This window comes from Lissotriton vulgaris, chromosome 9 (assembly GCF_964263255.1).
Source record: "Lissotriton vulgaris chromosome 9, aLisVul1.2, whole genome shotgun sequence".
Classification (NCBI taxonomy): domain Eukaryota; kingdom Metazoa; phylum Chordata; class Amphibia; order Caudata; family Salamandridae; genus Lissotriton; species Lissotriton vulgaris.
The window spans coordinates 128,037,116-128,051,656 of NC_141697.1; the positions used below are offsets into that span (position 1 = coordinate 128,037,116).

A 14,541-nucleotide genomic window follows, 5' to 3' on the forward strand; every position below is an offset into this window, starting at 1 on the left:
GTCTCTCTGGAAAACGAAAATCTTCAGAGTGCCTGAATGCATACTTACAGTGCAATATTAAAGGCACCAGAATCACAGCTGCATGTATGTTATGGCTAAAACGTGAGCCGATCAGCCCGAACAACAGCTACATTGTTATGATAACCTTGGAAGCTTTAGCACTCAGTGTGCAGACTAGAGTCGCGATGTAAGTCTAGGGATGCCAAAAACAAGCCATTCTCATGTGAAGCATTTCACGCAGCCTAACTTACAACAACAGCTATATGCAGTGTCTTTTGCAAAAGCAGCAAAAAGGTAAAATGGTGTTTAAACTTCTAATAAGCCTATGCTAATATAGCAATGTGCGCAACAAGGCCCAGCCCTCACTTCATTCCTTTTTATTTTATGATCTTTTATCGATATAAAACATCCAGCCAACGCGTTTTGTTCAATTTAAACTATTCAAACTTTATCAGGGCTTCCTAGTGTAAATGAATTGTTGGAGTATTCCCGCTGATTCATACATGTGAATGGTGCGAGATTTGAATTCCTCCTTTTTGTATTAGAGGATATATCATCAATAAATTCTTCCTTTATAATTAATTCATACGTATGGCCACGTATTAGATATCCCCGTCAATGTCATCTGCACGCCAACTATCACTAACTGGTTTTGAACGCCGGCACCATAGATTATAAAGTTAAGCATCACTAAATATTGTGCATAAAAAATGGGAAAAAAATATTAATTCAGTAGTAAACATTAGTTTTTATCACCAAACAAATGAATAATTGAAAACACCCAGAATCCTGGAAACTTAAATTTCTTTTTAATGAAAATCAAGTATATTTAAGTTATGTTGTTCCACTCATTATGACCCCGTAGAAACTCACTGGCCAGATCAGAACATTCCTAATACTCCAGACCTCTGAAACGATCGAGTGCAGACATCTTAAAGGTATTAGATGTATACCAAACACAAACTGGAATTTAGATCTGTCTTGGCAATAGATTTTAACCATAAGGCCCACATGAAAAATTGGCAAAATACAGAATTATTTTGCCATTCTTTATGAGCAAGATTGATACTCCCCTGTCAGAGGAATCATGAACAAGGAGTCATACAATTTCAAAATGACCATGGGGGTTGGTTGAGGCTAGGGAGGTCCCACAGGTAGGCATTAACTGCCTATGCTGATTTCTCCTACACGAGCCTTCCCACCCTCCCTGACCACTCCCTGACCCTTCTCCTTCCCTCCCTGTACAGCACTGCCCATCCTGGCAACCCGGTCCTGAAGATGATCCTGATTCACTAGGATCGAAACGTCGTTGATTCCTCAGCGCAACTAACTGCACAAAAATCCTTGTGGTTCAATCAAATTGCTCAGTCATCTACCTACCCCATCATTTGTAAATTACTCTGTTGAACCACAAAGTTCACTATACATATTTCACAATTATGTCACCTTGCGCCGATTTCACATAGTCACTTGCGTCGCCCCTTTTATGTGTCACGTGCACAATTGTGCACCAAGTCAAAATCGGGCTGCCCTTGCATTCTATGCTTACTGTGCTGCTACAACTGTACAGTTTTTATTGTTACTTTAATTATATGATGGAATGTGCAAATTTCAAAAAGGTATCACAAGTCTCCCTGCTTCCATTTTTGTAATGTATTACACATGCTTATTTGACCGACTCCCTTAATGATACCAGTTGAGGTATTGTGCTTCTTTTTATATACAGACACAGATCTCAACCTGGTCTATGGGTTATACTTCTGTTGTTTATACAAAACTCACTTATAGATAGCCTTAAAAGTGATATGAAAGTGATGAGTAAACAACAAAGTACAGCCTGTCAGGGGGATCTTCTAACCTTATCTTCCGAAATATTTGAACTCATTATCTGTGTTATGACCCTGTGAGAACAACCGTAGTCTACAGATCCATTTGGCATCAGTTTGTCTCAAGATTAGTTCTCTATCTCTACCTCATGCATTGGCAGTAATGTGGTCAATACCAAAGAACCAGAAATAGGGATCACTTGCATGTGCAACTCTATAATGATCAGTCATGGGGTATCTAGAATCCATGTTATATAAGGCTCTGCGATGTTCCTTAATGCGTATCTTAAGGCTGCGCAATGCACTGCGCAGATAAATCAAATTACAAGCACAGCCAATGATATATAACACAAATTGTGTGTTACAATTAATAAAATGCCTTATTTTGTGGGCCTGATTGGTGTTGTAACTGAACTCTTTTTTCTTGTTCTCACCAAATTGACAAACATTACAGTTGTTGCAATTGTAAAAACCCATGGGCTTTAATGGTCACCGCGTCTTTTTCATTGTAGTAGTTGTGGTCACATAGCTGGGACACAGTGAATCCCTGAGTGTACTTCCTCTTCTAAAAATCGTTGAACTTTGCGGATGGCGTGCAGTTAGAGAATTCGTGTCAACTATTAAGTAAGAGGCGCCACACGTATTCCATGCACTAGGAAGAAATATGACGAATTCGGTCTATCAATTACGACCCTAAAAAGATTTGGAAGGAAGAACCTTCATATTGGTTACTAATACGTCGAAGGGAAGATATAAGAGGTTTACTTTGACCAATAATCAACAATGTTTTGAAAAATAGAGTGACTCTTACCATGGTATGACCACAGTCTTGTACTGTAAACTGGATCTTCAGATTTGATTTCTGAATAAATTGTGTTGTATGTCCCCTGGTGGTTGAAAGTGAGGAACTTGGGTATCTGGATATCTGGATAGGTCCTGAGGAAGGTGGTCTGTATAGTTCTATTCCCCCGAAACGCGCGTCGACCTAGCGTGGAACCTTGTGAAACACTCAATGGTTCGGATTGTGACAGAAGGTTTTCCCGTCACTCAATACACTCTACTGTGTACAGATACTTGATGTATGAGTTTGGTGTGAATGTGTATGAATTGATGTGTGTAGTGTGAGAGTATTTATTGTATGCTAAACCAGGGGCAATTAGTTATATTTTTTGAAAAAATTATGATGTTTTATGTATTGTTATGTATGAAAAAATAATAATTAAATTGATACGAATTTTGTATTAAATATGTGCAAGATAAGCATGTTATGGATACAAAACAAGAAAAAGGAATACAAAAAGTTAAAAACAAAAGATACATATGATAAAATAAAAAAAATAATAATAATTATCAGATAATTATACATGTGTCACTGTTGTGTTCAGTAAACTGGTTAAATGGATAGGAACAATGTTCAAATGTGTAAGAAATATTAGGATACGAGGGAAATATTCAGTGTTTTGTGCTTCCTCTTCTATACACACCTGTTGGGTGTTAATAAACGGTCGTAATGCTGGTATGTCCTCCAGCTAATTCTCTCTCAACAGCGTTTTAATTATTCGTGCCCTTGGATCTTTATAAAGTGTGCAAAACAGCATAAAGTGCAAGGTGCTTTGTTGAGCTGAATTGTTGCAGGGACAGGCAATCGGTTTCTCACACCAGCTTGCCTGTTTAGGAAAAGCCACAAGAAAGTCCAATGTGCAAGGACGAAATCTAGTCATAAGGAAACGCGACTGTACATTAATAGTCAAAGACAAGTTAAATTGCGGTTGGTTTGGGATCCAGTCAAAATGGCCTTGGCCTCCGTGATGCCATCTGGGCGTACTCAATTCAGCATGGTGGGCCTCTTTTATAATAAATTTAATATTAGAATGAATGCTAGCAGGGTTATCGTAATAATAATGACCCAAACCAATCTTATTAAGATTTTCTTTAACAAAACAGAGCTAGGGGATAGCCAGAGCACTATCAAGATTCATACAGTCCCTGACGATTTCCCTGTAGAATAATGGGTCCACTGACGTCCAAATTTTTGCCCAAAGAATCAGTGGGGCGATATTAATTATATCTTATACAAACCCCAATCGCACCTCAGATTGGTAAGTGTGTGGGGGCACTAATAGGAATCATCAACAATTTCCTTAAGAATTTGCTTTCAAAAATTTGTAACTGGGTGCTTTTATGGTGCCCCACACTCCTGCCCCATAGGTAGCTACTGACAGGCATTTTGATTTGTATAGGGTCATCATTTCCGCTACCGGCTTGTGCCCCAGCTTACAGGCAAAGCGGAATAGGCCCTCTACTACACGACTAGTATGCTGTGTCCTAGCAACAACTAAATGGTCTCAATTCAGTTTATTATTAAAAACATTCCCCAATAATCTTGCCCTTCACAGCAAATTTCCTTGTTTTGGTTTGATTAGGTCCACAAACCATGATAAAAGATTTGTTAAAAGTACTTTTAGGTCCAATGCCATCATAAAATTGGTAAAAACATTCAGGGCTTTTTGGAGGCTGTTAGCCGTTAGGGTCATTAACACTGTGTTGTCCGCATATGACAACAAAGGAACTGATTTGCCTCCTATTCTAGGGAAATCTAATGACTGCTCTAGCTGAGATGACTCCAAACCATTAGTGTATAGAAGGAATAAAAATGGGGCCAGGATACCACCCTGGCAAACTCCCTCCGTGGAGACAATAGGCCTAGTCTTCTCTCCCCCAGGACCGTAACGAATAGCAACAGTAGTAGATGCATGCAAACTGTGCTTTCTCTCAGTGCCCACAACTTCTCCTGATTTACTGTATCAAAAGCCCATGAAGGCCAGGTGGATTGACCCCTTCTTGGCCTTCATGTACTTACCCATAATCAGCGACAAATTGAAGCACTGTTCGTTGCCCCTGTATTGGAACTTTCATAGATTCCCATAGCTTGTATCATTCCCGGTCGTCGGAATGGGAGTCTCGGTAACAAAAATAACATAGCAGAAGGTACAAAAGAGAAGGAAAAAGGCCTAGGCCTCATTCCCTTTTGTAGCATATCCACCTCTTTTTGTAAAAGAGACCAAACTAAGCATCAGCCAATCAGAAGAGCCTCACCCCCTAGAACCCTCCTGAAGGAGCCTCAGATTTTCTACCGCAAATTGTGCTTAGGGAGTCTCCTTTGAGCTCTGCTCATTTCTGCTCTATTTGAGGATTTTTTCAACTTTCTTCTTCAGGATTGTTAGGTATTTCTTCTGAGATGTCTGTCAAGGAGAGGAAAGCCCTTTCCAAGTCATGTTCCACCTGGAGGTATATTTGGAGCAGGCGTTTGTGGCTGAGAGAACACCTGGGCTGGCAACTTTGGAGAAACCATCATCGGAGTCGTGGGGGCAGGTATAGTTTGAACTGCCGGGACAGAGGCAACCTGAGTTGTAGCCTGAGAGAACCTGGTTTTATAATCCTGCAGCATGCTTTGGAGATCTGCCAAGAGTGAGGAAGAAACAGACACCATCTCCTGGCCTGCGGTCTCCTGATTTTGATAAATGTTTTGGTAAGAACATTCATGCAGAAACTCGCCCTCAGAATCCGTTTCCTGACATTTAACCAACAGTTGAGAGGGACTGTGAGCATACCCAAAAGTGTCCTGATTATCCTCATCAGACCCCTCTTCCTCTTCTAGTAACAAAGAGGGAGGCAAGGGGGTAACCCTACTTGGAGACGTCACTGTGGTAGGTAAAGGTAAACTCGTTGATGTCGTCAACTGAAGAGTCATCGTCGACGGCGCGATGGGCATCATCGACAATGCTGTAGACGAGACCGCCGACGCTCCCGCCATAGTCGTCGAGTCACTCGTCGAAGAAATCTTCGTCGTCGATACCCCCGTTGAAAACGCTGTCACCGTCGTCGAAGATCTCGTCGACGCCGACTGTACAACTGTATAACTTTCGTCACCTTAGCTTTAGACAGAGTCTTCTGCTACGTCGTTGATGACTTGGAGCTTTTCTCTAACTTCGCAGATGACAGAGAAGATGGTTTCTTAAAAGTGGAAGCAGTCTCCACCACTGCTGAAGGCGTAGATTGTCCTTCCCTCTCCTTTACACCGTGGTGAGGAGATTTAACAGGACTTTGGCTCTCAGACTAACGTGGGGACTTTTTTGAGGCCTTAACTCAACACTCCACAGAAGGTGAAGGGGAAGCTCTACCCTTTTTGACTGACCTTCTAGATGATGTTGCAGAAGAAGAGTCCTCACTGTCGCTTGACACAGTTTCTTGCCTGGACTTCAGTTTCTGGAGCTAAGTGAGAAGGCGACCCTCACGGTCCCGGAGGGTCTTGGAAAAGAAGGTGCAGCAGATCTTGCAGTCCGCAGCCTTATGATCTGGACACAGGCAATGTATACAGTCCTTATGCCTGTCTTCCACATACAGCCTTTTGTTGCCACAGGTGGAACATGACTTGGAAAGGGCTTTCCTCTCCTTGACAGACATCTCAGAAGAAATACCTAACAATCCTGAAGAAGAAAGTTGAAAAAATCCTCAAATAGAGCAGAAATGAGCAGAGCTCAAAGGAGACTCCCTAAGCACAATTTGCTGTAGAAAATCTGAGGCTCCTTCAGGAGGGTTCTAGGAGGTGAGGCTCTTCTGATTGGCTAATGCTTAGTTTGGTCTCTTTTACAAAAAGAGGTGGATATGCTATAAAAGAGAATGAGGCCTAGGCCTATTTCTTTCTCTTTTGTACCTTCTGCTATGTTATTTTTGTTACCGAGACTCCCATTCCGAGGACGGGGAATGATACAAGCTATGGGAATCTATGAAAGTTACCAGTACTGGGGAACCAAAGTTACAGGTAAGTAACTTGTTTTCTTTGTTCCCATGCCCCTCCTGAAGCCATATTGTGTTTGGGATATGAGCCCAGAGGCATTGGCCCAGGACTGAAGACATACAAGAATTACCCTCCCAGGACTTTACATGTAGCATCTATTAAAGAGATAGGCCTGTAACGTGCAGGGTCACTCCTGTTCCCTTTTTTTTATAAACTGGTACTACTACTGCCTCTTTCCAAGAGGATGGAATGCGGAAAACTATTACAGCTTTAAACACATTCGTCAGCAGGGCCGCCCATAGATGAGGATTGCTTTTAAACCAGTCCAAGGGTACCCCATCAGTACCTGGGGCTTTTGAGGAGATTCCCTTCACTAAAGCGTCCTCAACCTCACATACTGATGGGGAGGAGCTAAGTTGATATGCTGTGTGGAAATTAATGGATATATCGTCAACTTGCCCTTAAGATAAGCCATTTGGATGGAATGTGTTTGAGAAATGGGATACCCAAACTTCCCCCGGTATGGTTGAATCCATACTCCCAACATCACTCGAGAAAAGGGTGCGATTTATAACCTCTCAAAAGCTCTTGGAATCTTTAAGCATGCTAGCTTTTTCAAGATCTTCCCAGGCTAGTTTTCTCAATTCCTCCTGCCTCCGACTAATTATACTATTAGTCATACCCCCATTGAAGGAAGCGTTATTTAATGTCAATTATGTTTTCTCTAAAAGTACTGTCCTCACTGCAGATACGCCTAGTTCGAACCATTTCTCCGTAGGTAATGTTTTTAATGACTGACTTTGCATGCGCACTTGACACATGCAGTACACAGTTGCACGCAGTTTGAATACGGTATATGGTACTGTGAACCAACCCCTCCTTGATGTAAAAATTGTCTAAAAAATCTATGTTATCCCTATGGTGGGGCATGGTAAGTTTAACATTGTAGGGATTGTCATTGAGCTCCACCAAGTAGTGAGTCATTTGGGCCTGAACCAGAGGCAAACGATGTCATCAATGTACCTCCCCCAGAAAATAATGCACTTGCTCCAGGAGGAGGCCCTCTCTTACTAGCCCATGAAAAGGCTGGCATAAGAGGGAGCGAAACACAAGGCCATTGCAGTTCCCTGCAACTGATTATACCATCTCCCATCATGCTTAAAGTAGTTATTGGATAGAATCAAGTGTATCATGTTAAATATCATGGCATTGTACGCGTAATGGTCAGCCCCATTTTTGTCCAGGTAATGTTGTACCACAATCAAACCAAAGTTTTTGTGGATGTAAGTATACAAGCTGACCACATCAAATGTAACAAATTGCAGTTCGTCTGACCATGGGAAATCATTGAATTTGATAAGAATATCCTTGGTATCCCTGATATGTGACAGTAGATTTGTTACATGTTTTACCACACATGTCATACCAGAGCTAAGCTACACCGCATGGGACTGATAGCTACAGGGAACTGTCTGCTGTGTGATGATCCATGTAGGGATTTAACCCGTACATTCTGGTACTGCCATGTACTTTCACACTTTTGGAATGGGGTACTGATACTCCTAGAGGGAGTGTTGGACTGGAACATACCCAGTGATCCCAAATGTATCCTCCTGCATATTACAGAGGGCAACAGGTATCAGAGAGGATGGATTTGGTTAGATTTGATCGCTAAACAAGATATTGTCGAGCCTGGAAAGACATTGAGGCTCCCATTGAGCAGTGGGCCAAGATCATGGATTTTTGTATGGGATTTGGACGCCCGATCTACCTGGCAAGAGGGTGCCCCCAGAAACACCACAGGGTGCAGAAGACTTGGGCTGAGTACAGAGGTATATAGTTAGAGCCCTGTCCAGCTATGGTCCGTTTTTGTAGATATGCGCTCACCTGACTCTGAAGTACAGGTTAGGTGTTGGCCATGCAGTCATCTGTTTTATTATGTTTTGTGCATTGTTGCCTTGATGTTCTGCTGCTATGCTGTAACAATTACACTGTGTCTTGTGCCTTTCTGTTTTAATGCTGTGTACCATCTTTGGGAACTGTTTGATAAAATCAATAAAATGTTAAATGTAATAAGGTAACTCCATTGTTATCATCTGGGAGCGGTAGGCCTTGCAGTAGTGAAAATATATTTAAGAGTTTTTCACTACTCTCACATGTAAAACTTAAACTTACGTGGATTACTTTTTAAATACATTGCACCCTGCCCTGTGAGCTTGTTAAGGGCCTACCCAAGGTTTGACTTATATGTATTAAAAGGAAGGTTTGGGCCTGGTACGAGGTTTATTTTGCCATGTCGAAATGGCAGATCAAAACTGCACACACAGGCTACATGGGTGGTACCATCAGTGCTGCAGGCGGACTAGTAGCATGTAATTTGCAGGCCCTAGGCATATGTAGAAACACTTTACGAGGTAAATTACATTTGTCAATTCGGTGTGAGCCAATTGTACCATGCTTCAAGGAGCGAGTACAAGCACCTTAGCTGTGGTTAGCAGTGGTAAAGTGCACAGCACATAGTCCTAAAAGCCAACAAAATAGGTTCAGAAAACAAGAGGGTGAAGCAGAAAGTTTGGCGGTGACCCTGCACAAAGCGCCAAGTCCAACAGTAGTATATGTAAAATCGAAAGTGGCATTTTGATGAGAGTAGTTATCTTTACACTTCTAAGAATGATCCATTGCACAGACAACCTAATTTAATAAGGAATGCCTAAATCTTGCTGATTGATAAGAAGTGGGGCTGTATCAGATATCACACGATGGTTCATGTTAAGACAATGATATCCATGGACTGCGCATTGTGTGCTATTCTGATATTAGCCTCACGTTTAATTCACCATGGAATATTCAACAAAACCCCTACTTCCAGTGTCCCAATCTGCTTTGTACAGCTCTGTATTAGCAAATGTTACTTAGTCTTAACATTAGTACTTATGTTGAAGAGTCTATAGTATACTTTTGAGGGTAGAGTGGGATCACATGCTTGCATCTGTAAAGGTAAGTGGGAGAAGTTTCATTTGTGTTTTCCATCCTGAGATTACTGCTCAACAAGGGTATACAGTTTGAGTGGAAACTCTTTTGAAGGGTATGTGTACAGCTTGGATTTGTCAGGGATCATCTCTATATACAGGAATTTTTTATAAGATTTTGAATAAGAAAGATTTGTATTATGGTGGGTCTGGTGGCTTAGTGGACTAATGCTCCCACTGTAGAGGCCTGTGTTTGTTTGACCTCATGGTAACAAGTTCAAATCCCAGCAGGTGCACTCAGCCTTTCATCCTTCCTAGTTAGATAAAATGAGTACCATTATGTTGGATAACAATACACTTCTGTTATTCAGCACCAAGATAACCTCAGTTGAATGTTCACTTTAGAAATGCATGTTATAAGGGAGCTAGTGCTACAGGTAGCCTCAAACCATATAAAAACTGCTATTATGCGTTTTAAGGAAAGCACAGTGTTAAACTGTACCAAGCAATTGCAAACTGTGTTTTTATCTGAAATAAATGAAAAAATAACAAAATGGGCAAAACTTAGATTTGGAAAGGAATTTACATACATAAAAATAGGTTCGACTTATAATTGACCTCTTTTCTGCTATAGTGTTAGGTGGAAATTGAATTGCAGGCCAGTTACAAAATGGGATTGCTAGCCTTTTCATCCTTTGCTGCTGGTTGTTATGCCATTCATAATGTGCATAGGAATATGTTATTAATAGAATGATCTCCTTTCTTGTAATCAAATGTAGGAACTGTAGTAATACCTAGAACAAGTAAACTCTGTACATTGTTGGTAAACAAATGTACAGTTATGTACTAGTCAGACCACTGTGCGACTTTCAGATCAGATACCTATTGGCCTGTGTGATGCATTTCAGTTAAAGTAGTCTTGAAAATCCAGATGCTGTCAGTTGCAAGTTGGTTAAAGTGGACTTTAAGGTAACAAATCAAAAAGGGTAATCTTACAATCCATACATTCTTTTGACCACATATTTTCATTAAGTTTCTTTATCGTTATTATTCATTTTCTCTCCACAGTTCTCGTGCATGAAGCTTCCGGGACAGCTGCGTCATTTGTCTGTATGGCAGAAGCTTCGCAGAGAGAAAGCATCAGAAGAGTTCCAGATAAATGCAGAGGGTCTACTGACCAGGTCAAAAAAGTACAGAATACAGAAAACATCAGATAACCAGAAGAGTAAAGGTTATGTGCAAGGGTCTTCTGAGAACAGCGCACAAATTAGTGACTGTTGTGAAAATCCATGTAAAACATCAGAGTCCCTTCTTCTACCCCCATGCCCAATTCTAGAAAAGTGTTCTATTAACAGTGGATAAAGTAACAAAAACATACTATATGTACAAACTACATACACAAAATATGTACAAATACATATTATCTCAGCATTCAAAAGTGGCTGAATGTTTTTACTTCACTTTGTAACACTATTGCTAGCTTTTCCTTTTTGGGAATCATGTTGGATTTAAATCACAGGGTGGTTAGTTCACCAGGCAATTAACACATTTAAGCATATGCAAGAATATACCTTCACTTTTGTGTACATCTACTTTTTGTTGGATTCACAAAGAATCCAGGAAAACATTTTCACCTCAAATTCTGTTCAGACTTGGGGCACATATCCGGCAATAATAAAAATTTCCATAAGAAATCATTTAGTGCCTTTTGTACTTGTATGTTGATATTTTTAGGCAGAACAAAACCTGTCACCTTCAATGTGATGGTTTACAAATCATATTTAAATCTGGGTTACACACCACTCGGAACAGGCTGCATTACAGCTGTTTACATGAACAACACTGTGAATTGGAGACTATCCAGCTAGAGGTCCTGGCTTGCTTACTTTGATTCACTTCCAAATCTATACCCCAAGTATCAGTTATTCTATAATTTATTTTGGAGGTATCTCGGCTGTGGTAAACACATTAAGGACCTTTGTAATTGATTCTGTTTTACTTGACCCCAAATAACAAAAAATCAATTGTGATTTTTTTATTGATTTTGGGGTACAATATCTTGGCAGCAGTTGCAGTGATTTGTTTCTCAACTTAGTTTGAAGGCTATGATTAATCTTTGCTATCTTGAATTGGTGGTGTGTATGGAAGAGATCTAGTTTATCGTGCCCAACAGGTGGACTTTCTCAAGTAATCATTATATACACACACCCCTAACAACAGTACTATGTTAGCTTCGCACCTCAGTGTTCTGTATATGCCCAGCAAAACATCACATCAGACTACAAACCACTCATCAGAAATTCGAAATAATTTGTGCACCAGAAATATCTGATTCCTGATTATTAGATTTGATTAACTTGTTTTTGAGGCCACATCAAGTGTGAGAGGAAGAATGTTAGCTATCTTCAATCATCATGTAAGTGACATTAAAGCATGCTTATGCAGTCCATGTACACAGTGTCGAAGCATTCATACTTGGTGTGGAATACAGTAATAAACATTTGCAAATGAATATGATGATAAAAGGTCTAGTTCTTAAGTACAGGTGGATGGTTTTTAAAATGCTTTAACAATCAAAATAGTAGGTGCGAACAATAAATGCATTAGCTGTGTTTAAAACAAACAAGCAAGTGAAAGAATTAAATGTTTCTACTGCTCACTGTTACCAGAAGGTGTCCTGTACTCTATCTACTACCAGGCTGCATATGATGCAAGAAGTTTGGTTTCTGTTTGTCACAAAACTCTCAGACAATATTATTTCAGGCTCGAAATCTGAGGGGATCTTCTTGGTTAATGTCTGAGGGCCTTATTTAGAGTTTGGAGGACAGGATACCTTGTCAAACCATGCCAGTCATCCTGTCTTCCGCATTACAAATGCCACAGACTTTAACCCATTTGAAATAGATCAGGCAGGATATTAGCCATAGGTTAGACTTGTCAGCTTTAGGTTGGTCTACCCCCACATTTTTTGCTTTCCTCCTCCTTTTTTGTGGATCTAATTTTTGCTGGCCTTAGGACTCTGTGCACTTTACCACTGCTAATCAGCGGTAACTTGCAAGTGCTCACATCTTAAAAAATGGTAACATTGGCTTATTCTCAATTGGCCTATTTATTTACTTAGAAGTCCCTGGTAAAGTGGTACTACGTGTACCCAGGGCTTGTAATTAAATGCTACTAGTGGGCCTGCTGCACTTATTGTGTCACCCACCTAAGTAGCCCTTTAAACATGTCTCAGGCCTTCCATTGAAGCCTGTGTGTGCAGTTTTAAACTACTATTTCCACCCGGCAAAATTACTTTTTGCCAGGCCCAAACCTTCCTTTTTTAATACATACAAATCACCCCTAGGTAGGCCCTAGACAGCCCAGATGGCAGGGTGCAATGTATTTACAGGTACAATTCCTTCTACTATTTTGAAATTGCCCATAGGGCAAATTATCCCGCAAATTCCGAGGGTGAAAGCTTTTGTAATGAAGGGCATTGTTCGTGTTTAGAAATTCTTTGTAATACTGAATTTAATTACAATCAGGAGCCCCAGCATTGAATTCAGTATTACAAAAAACTAAAAGTCTGACATTCCTGGATGTTGAAGTGAAGATTGCAGAAATATATTAATAACTACTTTGCACAGGAAACCCCCTGACAAGAATAATGCCCTTCATTAGAAAGGCTTTCACCCTTGGAAATATGGGAAATGTCTAAGAATTGGAAGGAATTATACCAAGAAAGATTATTTCCTTCATGCTGCTACTCTACTAGACAAACTAAAAGAACAAGGCTATCCTCATAAGCTTCTCAAGCACTTGAGGAAAAGGGCCTGGTTCACACCATGTGAGTGTTTACTAGTTAAGAAACAGAAGGCGCGAATGCAAAAATTGGTGACATACTACCCCCCCCCTGGACTAACAGTGCGTATTTGACATCCACTTTTTGCAATGAAAAAGACTACCAATATAGGTTCACAACTTGTCAGGACATGCAGCAACCAACCAATCAGCCAAAAAGGCGAGCTTGTCTCGCAGTGGAGCCTTCAACCCATCCAAAGGCACCATAAATGTGAAAACTGCATAGACTGCGGACAGACTATAGAAGGTTCAACTTTTACAAAAGGTCACACCCAATGAAAACACAATACGTTTTCTAACTGCTTTTCTGTGAGAGAAATTATACAACAGGGAAACCAATCGGGAATTAAACAACGAATTGTTCAACATAAATCTCGTATTAAAACAAAAACAGCCTCAGCCCCCCTTCTTAGTAACTTCACCAGTAAAGGACAAACAGAAAAGATTTAAGGTGGGTAGTGCATTCATACTTGGTGTGGAATACAGTAATGAACATTTTCAAATGAATATGATGATAAAAGGTCTAGTTCTTAAGTACAGGTGGATGGTTTTTAAAATGCTTTGACGCGCTGACGATATAACCTTGGGAATTCTTCCAAAATGAACCATCTTGGACAGTGGAAAACTAACTCAAACATAAATTCCACTTTGGACAAATTATTTTGAAACCACCAAGTTCTTTTTCAAAGAGTGTCACGGCATTCTAAAATATTTGAGATAGTGTCCTCTGGTTTACAATTGTTTTGTCTGGTTCTGTTCACATTATTCAAGTTGCTAAAAAAGTTTAATGTACATGAAACCACCAACTAGGTGGTTATTCAGTTTCTTTATGCACACATTCACATTTATTTGTCATGTTTATGTTTAGTGATGTCCGGTATCATGATTGAACTGCTTTGCCCTGTGGAGTAGGTTATATTTGTGTTTTTGTGAAAAAATAGAGAATGTTTTTTTCATGACAAATGAAAAATGATAGTGTTTTTTTTAAAAATATTGCTAAGCTAACTGTGAAATAAATATACGGGCCAAGGAAATATAGTTAGTTGACCAATTTTCAAAAGAATTCGCTTGAGTAATTACTGCCAATATTTTCCGTTGACTGTAC

General features: G+C 40.1%; 1 protein-coding gene across 2 annotated transcripts in view; it reads left to right on the forward strand.

Moving 5' to 3' along the window:
- Positions 1–11,287, forward strand: part of EXD1 (exonuclease 3'-5' domain containing 1) — a 995,593-nt gene extending 984,306 nt beyond the window's left edge. For both annotated transcript variants that reach the window (XM_086937165.1, XM_086937166.1), the window contains one exon: positions 10,662–11,287. In XM_086937165.1, the coding sequence (XP_086793291.1) occupies positions 10,662–10,955 (294 nt within the window). In that variant the 3' untranslated portion in view covers positions 10,956–11,287. The remainder of the gene's footprint in view (positions 1–10,661) is intronic.
- The last annotated feature ends 3,254 nt before the right edge of the window (positions 11,288–14,541 follow it).